Below are 10058 nucleotides of genomic sequence, written 5' to 3'. Positions count from 1 at the left end.
TCCTGCAGGCCCCAGCCCTGGTCCCACCTCTCCTCCTGCAGGCCCCAGCCCTGGTCCCACCTCTCCTCCTGCAAGCCCCAGCCCTGGTCCCACCTCTCCTCCTGCAAGCCCCAGCCCTGGTCCCACCTCTCCTCCTGCAGGCCCCAGCCCTGGTCCCACCTCTCCTCCTGCAGGCCCCAGCCCTGGTCCCACCTCTCGTCCTGCAGGCCCCAGCCCTGGTCCCACCTCTCCTCCTGCAGGCCCCAGCCCTGGTCCCACCTCTCCTCCTGCAGGCCCCAGCCCTGGTCCCACCTCTCGTCCTGCAGGCCCCAGCCCGTGACACGTTCAGCAATACTCACACCACATTTACCATTATAGGCCTGTTACTGTAATGAATAATATCTTTGGTAATCCGCTTCAAGGTCCTGGCATACCATGCAGTAGGGGTGGGAATCACCAGTTTCATCACGATACGATATAGATTATTTGGACAACGATACGATATTTGCAGATAGCACAAAGTCTGCCACGATACGATTCGATTCAGGTGCCTGCGATCGATATGAGACGATATTATATGCCCATTTAACACAATCAGTAACATTTAGATCAACTAAAAAAAGGCAACGGAAATATCATTTGACATTTTTATTTGAGCTCTTCCAGACATTTAAATTAAAAACAATCTATTGTTTTTAATACAAATAGACCTCCTGTTCACTGTAAAGTGCCACGTTTTGATAAATTGAGTTTTAAACTTTAAGTAAAAATGTTTGGAACTCACAACACGCAACCTAAAACCCCTCTTTCCAAACGCAGACACACACAGAAAGGGAGACTGCCCCCCCCCCCCCCTTCCCCACACTGCCCCCCCCCCCCCCCCCCCCATTCCCCAGTCCCTAATGGACCTCTGCTGTTCTCTCTATGGCTCTGATCAGCTTAGCTTAGTTAGCTTATGCTAACGTAATGTTCGCGTAATTTCGGTCTTTAACGCGGCGTGGGCATAAAGGAATGGCGAGGATGCAAAGCATGTTAGATACATTTGACCCGTTGTGGAAAAAAAACAACAGGCACTTATTTCGGGTCGCAAAATAGGCGGACTCTGGAGCTATACTGTAACGTCTACACACGCGGAGCTACTGTTGTTGTTGGGGCCGGGCGGATATGCTCACCAGGGGATTTTCAAAATAAGAGTATCGCAATATGAATCGATCTTTTTACGTTGCATCGATCCTATTTGATCATTGATAATAGATCGATATATCGATCTGGATCGATGTATCGTCCCACCCCTACCATGCAGTGAAGGTAACAGCTCCTTCTTACCTCCGGTCGATGGTCTCTAACTACACACCCTCAAGACCCCTACGCTCTGCATCTTCTAACTACACACCCTCAAGACCCCTATGCTCTGCATCTTCTAACTACACACCCTCAAGACCCCTACGCTCTGCATCTTCTAACTACACACCCTCAAGATCCCTATGCTCTGCATCTTCTAACTACACACCCTCAAGACCCCTACGCCAGCGGCCGGTGCTATCCCTCCCAGACACCACCCTCGTCTCCTATGTCCCCAAGGCGAGGAAGAATGTCCTCGTCTTGTCTACTAAACACAGGGAGGCAGCGGTCTCCGACCAGGGTCACCTCAAGCCAGATGTGATCCTGGACTACAGCCGCTGCAAAGGGGGCAGTGGACACTGGACAAGGTATTTATTATTTCTTTCTTTTTTATTTTATAGTGCATGCCTGGTGTTGTGCTTTATTTATTTATTCTGTGCAGTTATGCGATGGGCGACCCACAGGAACACACACTGTGCTGCTTTACTCCCGCAGCTGGGGTGAAGGGATGGACAGGATGCCACTCAGTTGTAAAAAGCTTTTAATTCTTTCTCCAACAGGTTACAAACCTTGAAACAAAACACACATTCAATCAATAACCACCACAACACTACTATCATTCTTAAAACAAATCGCTTACACACATCCACTCACCAGTTCCCACTCCTCTCCCTTCTCTGCTGTCAAATTCCCCGCAACTTCCTGTTTACTACTTTCACTGACACCACGTGATGTATCTCGACCAATTACAGCCCACTCCCTGCTACGTCCCTGGATCACATGTGAATTAAAAATACATCTCCATTCACAACTTTAACCAAGCATACAGTGCCTCCATACATCCGAAATGAAAACATAATTATAATCATAGCTCAACTACCACTAATCAACATTCACATAAATGCACAGCATAAAAAACAACACTTAACATTACTTATTTACAACACACATAACTAAAGTGCACCTAAACTCCACCACCACAATAGAAAGCTGCACACCTCCCACTTGGTATCCTGGACTCTAGACCCAAGGAGACCACAAACAAATAACCGCTCTTCTTTGGCGGTGGAATCTTCAGATCAACCTTCTCATGGGGTGGCCCATACATCCCTGACCATGTATCGGCCAAACAGATCCAGAGTTGTAAACTCAAATGGGGCAGCCAGCTCAGTCCGCTCAGAGGGAAGGTCAGCCATAACCTGCTGGCACATCTTTGCTCTGGTCTTCCGGCAGGAAACGCAACAGTCCCCAACCTTCCTTGTAACCCACTGAGCCTGAACCACCCAAGCCTTCCTCCTCATCCGTACCAGCGACTCCCTCATGGTTGGCTTCATGAGACTCTCGCGCCACGAGGGTACTGACCCAAGCTCTATAGGGAACCAGAGGCACTCCTGACTCTCCCGTTGCCCGGGCCCTTCTAACGCACACCAGAAGCCCTGACACCTTCTCCCTGACTACCACAAGCCTGTTCAGCGTTGCCGTTGACTCAGGGAATGCTACCCCTTTTTGAGCTGCCAAATAAAGTTCTCGGAAAGCGGCCCCAAGCTCCCATGCGTCGAGGACAGGCTTGCCCTCTTTCTCCTTTGAGTGCTTGGCCTCCCACTCTGCTCTCTCTATAGCTCTTTCTCGGATTAGCCACTTGCTCACCGCTCGGCGGACCCAGCTGATCACTCCACAGAGCTTGGTCAAGCTGCTGAACTTCTCAGGTTTAACAAGATTGACGATGACTGCGCCCCAGAGCCTTTCCTCGCTTCCGGACTTGCTAGAGGGCTCTTTTTCTCCTTTCTTAGAGAGCCCGGGAGCCTTGTCCGCCTCGCTCTGAGACTTCTCGGACGAACTTGACGCCTTTTTCAGCTGGGCTCGAGTAAGAACCGCTGTGAACGCCCTCCTCTGGAGCCTACACACAGCCTCTCTGGCGTTGGGCAACACCAGGGTTTCGAGCGCCAGACTTGAAGCCTCACCAGATTGCTTGGGTTGACTTCTCTCACGCCTCCCACTTTGACCGTACTGAACCCATGGCTTGAGAGAGAAGCCTCCAGCGGGGAGGGTCTCTTCCACTACTCTCATGACCTTGTCCAGTTTCTCAGCCCCTTTTTTGGTGTTTACCAGCTCGCACCGTGATCGCTTTTGCTCTCATAGAGTGTGCAAAATGAGTCTTAGAGTTGTGGATTGACATCTCCATCTCCTCAAACAGATCAGGGTGCGTTCCCCCCAAAGTCTTCCCTAGTGGGCCGTCCCACAGCACCAGGTCTCCCACTCTCTTCATCCGCTGTGGAGCAAGCCGACCCTCCCGTGGCTGATCAAGAGCTCGATCTTCTCTGGCCGGACCAGCTCCTCTGTTTTGACCTCTGGGAAGAATCTTTTAAGCTGCTTCGGGCTGACGACTCTGCCTGCACGGGCGATTTCATCCAGGCCATAACAGACTATCTGGTGGGGACTCCATGTGTCCTCTGAAATACGCATCCTGACCTTGAGCAGGTACCTTTCTGTCTTGAATCTCACTTTCATTCCACCAACTCCATGCACAACCAACGTTATCTTCTCCCCTCTCAGTCTGAGTCTTTTGGCAGCTTGGTGGGTTATGTAGTTGGTGTTGGACGCAAGGTCTACTAGGGTCCCAATAGTTTGTCCTCTGTTTGTCATGACCTCCATGATCATCATAAGCACAGGATGCTCCCTCAGGCCATTTTTTTCACTGAGACTACCACCCTTACTGTTTGCGCTCATTGATACTGTTGTTTGGTTGGGGAATGCCCTTAAAATCTGGTCTGCTGCTTCGGGGGAGATATTAGCAAGCGCCCTCTGTTGTTCGTCTGAGAGCGTTCCCACATTTGCGCCACTTGTTTCCACTCTTTGCCTTCCCCTTTTCCTCTCCTCTCCTCTCTGCCCCCCTTCCGCAGAGCACATGAGGTAGTGGTGGTCGGAGGTCTCTCCCTTTTGGCAGCACTTTTTCCTGCAGAGGAACCTGTCGCTGCATTCTCCATCCTCCTGATGGGATGCCAAACATCTCTGGCAGGCTTCATTCTTTTCGACAATGTCTCTCTTCTCAGCCAGACTGAGCGCTTTGAACTTTTTACAGAAGAAAATCCTGCCTCCGTGTTTCTCATCCCCACACATGCTGCATTCTTCTCCAGTCGCATCCTTTCCTGTGGCCCTTGTGAACGCCTTCCACTCTGGCTTGCTTGGCTTCTCGAATACTTCCAAGGGTCTTAGCTGCACCAATGCTTCAAGGACTACTTCTTCATTTTTTAGGAATTTTAGGAGAGCGTCAAAGTGGCCTTCAGGGGTGACATTGTTCACAGGTGCAGCTTTAAAGGTGAGCCAGCTCCTCAGCTCACATTCAGGCAGCTTGCTCTCAATAGATTTAATAACAAGTGGATTCTTTATAGCATCAATGCTCCCTAAGTCTGTCAGGTCAGTAAGGGCCTTCTCAACAGCTTGGATGAGCTGTATTGTTTTCCTCGGCTGGTTACCTTTTGCCACCGGCAACTTCTACAACTCTTCAATATTTTGAATAGCGATGGTGGTCTTATTCCCGAACCGGTTTTCAAGGACCCTAAACATATCATGAGCTGTGTCGTAGCTTGAGAGCCTAACGCCACTGATGACTCTCTCCTCCACACTGTCTAGGAGCTGGAATTCTTTCACTTCGGCTGACCCAGATGGATCTCCCTGTCGCTGGAGGTTTTCCCAGTCTCTTTGCAAACGGTGAAAGTCTTGCATGCAACCGTTGAATTTAGGTAGTTTTATTGGATGAAGGCGAACTCTTGGTAAGGCTGATGCTTGTGAGCCTCCTGCTCCCAGGCTTGCCATGCTAGCACTCTGTGCTTCCTCCCATGCTTTCCGCTGCGCCTTGGCTAGCTCGGCACGCTCTTCTGCGGCGGCCATTTCCAACTGAATCCCAACTGCCTTTTCTCTGGCCTCTGCGGCCCTCTCCTCAGACCCAGCGCTAACTTCGGCTGCCTTTAGCCTGGTCTCTGCGGCTCTTCTTTCAGCCTCAGCGGCTCCCTTTTCAGCTTCTGCGATGTCAGAGGCGGCCTTTTGCCTGATTTCAATGGCTCTATCAGCCTGCTTTTTCTGGACCCTGCCGAATTCAACTACCCACCTTCGCCAGAGGTCAATTCTCTTGTCCTCCAGCACTTGCAGCTTCTTACTAACCTCGCACGCAGCGCCTTCAGGGATCCACCCTTCCCAGACAGCTAGCAGACTTTCTGCCTCGGTGATGAGAGATTCCAAGAGTGTGACTGGTTCCTTACCATTTTCGTAAGTGATTGTTTCCAGGTTAACTTCTCCAGCACCTTCATAGCTTGTTTCTGCCCGTCCAATGGCTGCTTTTAGCTCGGTCTCTGCATATTTTAACCAAAGGTTGGAATGGATTGCCTGCTTCACCTCTTTTAATGTTGTATCACACTCTATGGTTACCCTCTCCAAGTCTGCTTTGGCTTTATCATCCACAGCCTCCATGTCGCCTGCTTCATCTATCAGACAGGTCTCACAAACATAATTAGCTGTACGAAGCCTTTCTGCGTCCTCAGAAAGGGATTTCCACTCACCTCTCAATTCTTCTCGCAGCATAGTTGGCGCCATTCGTAAAATGCTGTTGGCCCTTCTTGTGAAAGCTGCCTTCACTTTGGCCCTCTCTTTCTTTAATTGATCCATTTTATTTATTTTTATTTATTTATTATTTATTTGACCATGGATGCTAATTAAGCGTACCCGTAACTCCTTTTCTACCTTGTGTCTTCCGCCCTCTCTAGCTGCCTAAACTAGCTCAGAAGCTTCTTCCCTGACTATCCTCGCCTGACTAGTCTTCAGCGGCATTACCAGGCTCACCAGGGGTCCCCCCTGGGATACCGCCCAAAAATGGAAAACAATACAAATAAACAAAGTGGAGTAGGTTTCACCTTCTCCCGCCGGCTTGCCACCCGGTACACTCAAACTAAGCTAAAGGTCTTGAAATTAGAGGGCTACTAAATCATCATACCTAAATAATATAATTGGCACCATCACAGGGCTAGTAACGAGCTATAGCTTTTATCTTTAGCTGCCTTCATGCTTGTCCACGTTAGCGTTGGCATGCTATTTGATAGCTAGTTTCAGTAGCTTGGCATTACTCCTGATCGCATTTGAAGTTAGCACTGACATCTGTCAAACAAAGTTTTCATTCATTCACTCATTCAGCTTCCTTAGCTGTGTTAGCTGCTTGCATTAGCATTTGAACCAGGTGAAAGTTCCTGCTCGCTGACCCGTATGGCCCGATGCGCAAGTTATTTCGGGAGTACCTCATATCCCTCGGTTATTTTGTCCTTATCTGACGGCGCGTTCAGCCACTCTTCTGCTGCCGTCCGTTGGTTTGTAACTGTGCTGCTTTACTCCCGCAGCTGGGGTGAAGGGATGGACAGGATGCCACTCAGTTGTAAAAAGCTTTTAATTCTTTCTCCAACAGGTTACAAACCTTGAAACAAAACACACATTCAATCAATAACCACCACAACACTACTATCATTCTTAAAACAATCATGCTTACACACATCCACTCACCAGTTCCCACTCGTCTCCCTTCTCTGCTGTCAAATTCCCCACAACTTCCTGTTTACTACTTTCACTGACACCACGTGACGTATCTCGACCAATTACAGCCCACTCCCTGCTACGTCCCTGGATCACATGTGAATTAAAAATACATCTCCATTCACAACTTTAACCAAGCATACAGTGCCTCCATACATCCAAAATTAAAACATAATTATAATCATAGCTCAACTACCACTAATCAACATTCACATAAACGCACAGCATAAAAAACAACACTTAACATTACTTATTTACAACACACATAACTAAAGTGCACCTAAACTCCACCACCACAATAGAAAGTTGCACACAGACACACACACACAGTGAGTCGCTGACGAAATGTTCTCTGCACTTCCATATGATGTGAATAATTTTTTGTATTGGTCTACAAAATGAAATTAATCATTTTATTTGGTTTCTCTCTTTTCTTTTCTTTTGTTTCAGCTGGTAGGCACATACAGCTGCCGGAGGGGGACGAAGGCGCTGGCCGATGGCCTTATTCGCCAATATAATAGACGTCTCTGCCTACAATGCCCTGGTCCTCTGGTTGGAGGTACAGTACTGTTTATCTGTATGTCATAAATGTCATGATGCATTGAAAATGGGGGATCCTGATGTAAACAAGACGAAAGTCTTTCTCTGGTCTGCATCCCCTTAACAATTGTGTGTATTGAGCTGTACTGTATTGTACCCATTCTGCAATCTGTTAATAACATTAGAGTGGAACAGAGGCAAGACGTTCCAGAGGAGGCTGTTGTGTCCCCACACATGGCCCGCAGGCGTCTATACTTTCGACAACAAATGTTTGTTTCCGCGTTCGAGTTTTGCGCTCTGATTGGCCAGGTCATGTGACATGTGCGCCAATTGTGGGACAGCAAGTTATGTGCCTATTTCCGGGTCTAACAGCCTGCAAACTACCTAACGCCTAGTTTATCACTGGTTAAGCTTAGGCGACTCTTTCGCAGTTGGTTAAGCTTAGAGTTTGGAATCAGGGCAGGCGTTCTATCGCCATGCTCTAAGACAAACTCTAACCTTAACCAACTTCGAAAGAGCGCCTAAGCTTAACCAGTGTAGAAACTTGCGGTCCCACGATTGGCGCACATGTCACATGACCAGAAACGCGCGTGGCCAATCAGAGACGCGGAAACAAACATTTGTTGTCGAAAGTATAGAGGCGGCCCGCGGACCACAAATGTTCTAGAATGTCCTATTATGACATCATACTGTAACATCACAGATGTTCTAGAATGTTGTATTATGACATCATACTGTAACATCACAGATGTTCTAGAATCTAGACTCTAGAGTGTTCTATTATGACATCATAATGTGACATCACAAATGATCTGATGTCCTAGAATGTTGTATGATGTCATGGTGGAACATTCTAGAACATTTGTGATATATATATATATATAGAGTGTTACCCTGGCTCTTGCAGCGTGTTTGTCGAGACCATGAACATGCTCATCAAAGTTGGTCAAATACGCAGGTGTGCGGCTACCCTGAGTCCAGCCCTGGCTGCTCTTGCGTCGAGGCAGAAGCACACGCTCCCTGACCTGCCCTACGACTATGGCGCTCTGGAGCCCCACATCTGTGCAGAGATCATGCAGCTCCACCACAGCAAGCACCACGCCACTTATGTAAACAACCTCCACGTCACAGAGGAGAAGTACCAGGAAGCCTTGGCCAAAGGTGATGTGACGGCACAGGTTGCCCTTCAGCCTGCTCTTAGGTTCAACGGAGGAGGCCACATCAACCACAGCATCTTCTGGTCAAACCTCTCGCCAAACGGTGGAGGAGAGCCACAGGGGGACCTGCTGGAGGCCATTAAGCGGGACTTTGGCTCCTTCCAGACGATGAAGGAGAAGATGTCCGCAGCCACGGTGGCGGTGCAGGGCTCGGGCTGGGGCTGGCTGGGCTTTGACAGGGAGAGCAGCAGACTGCGTGTTGCTGCCTGCCCAAACCAGGACCCCCTGCAGGGGAGCACAGGTCTCATCCCTCTCCTGGGTATTGACGTATGGGAGCATGCCTACTATCTGCAGTACAAGAACGTTCGTCCCGACTACGTTAAAGCTATCTGGAACGTGGTCAACTGGGATAATGTGAGCGAGCGCCTCCAGAGTGCCAAGATGTAAAGAGACTGTCACCCTCAACGTCTCCCACTTGACCCCTGACCTTAACTGCTTCAAAGCGCACAAAGACGTCCGTCTTCCCTCGCAGCGAGACTGGCTGTGTTGACACTCGACCAGTGGCGATTCTAGGATTTTTTTAACAAGGGGGCACAGGGGCTTCCCTAAAGAACAAACAGACTTGTTAAATGGAAGAGAATTGTATAGAGGCTCAAAGTTAATGAGCCTAAAACCGTTCATAGACAATGAAAGGCTTCTGTGCGTCGGAGGACGGCTTCAGGAAACCAACTGGGCGTACGCACAAAAACACCCTCTCATACTTTCCGGGACTAACCCCTTCTCCCTGCTGGCCATAAAGAGAGCACACAACGATGTATTCCACTCCAGTTTACAAGACACCTTGACACAGGTGAGAGAACAGTTTTGGATCATAAGAGGACGCCAGTTGGTGAAGAAAATGATAAAACAGTGTCTCATCTGTTGAAAAAGTAAATTAAAAGCAGGCCAACAATGTACTGCGCCTTTGCCCAAAGATAGGCGTCTATACTTTCGACAACAAATGTTTGTTTCCGCGTTCGAGTTTTGCGCTCTGATTGGCCAGGTCATGTGACATGTGCGCCAATCGTGGGACAGCAAGTTATGCGCCTATTTACGGGTCTAACAGCCTGCAAACTACCTAACGCCTAGTTTATCACTGGTTAAGCTTAGGCGACTCTTTCGCAGTTGGTTAAGGTTAGAGTTTGGAATCAGGGCAGGCGTTCTATCGCCATGCTCTAAGACAAACTCTAACCTTAACCAACTTCGAAAGAGCGCCTAAGCTTAACCAGTGTAGAAACTTGCGGTCCCACGATTGGCGCACATGTCACATGACCAGAAACGCGCGTGGCCAATCAGAGACGCGGAAACAAACATTTGTTGTCGAAAGTATAGAGGCGGCCCCCGGACCACAAATGTTCTAGAATGTCCTATTATGACATCATACTGTAACATCACAGATGTTCTAGAATGTTGTATTATGACATCATACTG

General features: G+C 48.7%; 1 protein-coding gene across 1 annotated transcript; it reads left to right on the top strand.

The window, feature by feature from the left end:
* Positions 1-8350: 8350 nt before the first annotated feature.
* On the top strand, positions 8351-9140 carry LOC311238324 (superoxide dismutase [Mn], mitochondrial-like). Its single transcript, XM_084326353.1, has one exon. It carries the CDS (start codon positions 8355-8357, stop codon positions 9033-9035), a length of 681 nt encoding a protein of 226 aa, XP_084182479.1. The 5' UTR covers positions 8351-8354; the 3' UTR covers positions 9036-9140.
* The last annotated feature ends 918 nt before the right edge of the window (positions 9141-10058 follow it).

Source organism: Notolepis coatsorum (genome assembly GCF_963971535.1).
Source record: "Notolepis coatsorum genome assembly, chromosome: 12".
NCBI lineage: Eukaryota > Metazoa > Chordata > Actinopteri > Aulopiformes > Paralepididae > Notolepis > Notolepis coatsorum.
The sequence above is the reverse complement of the archived record's forward strand: the minus strand, read 5'-3'. Positions and strand labels throughout refer to the sequence as shown.

Bases quoted from the DNA above. Each gene is read 5' to 3' on its own strand.
- LOC311238324 (XM_084326353.1), top strand. From the start codon at position 8,355: ATGAACATGCTCATCAAAGTTGGTCAAATACGCAGGTGTGCGGCTACC.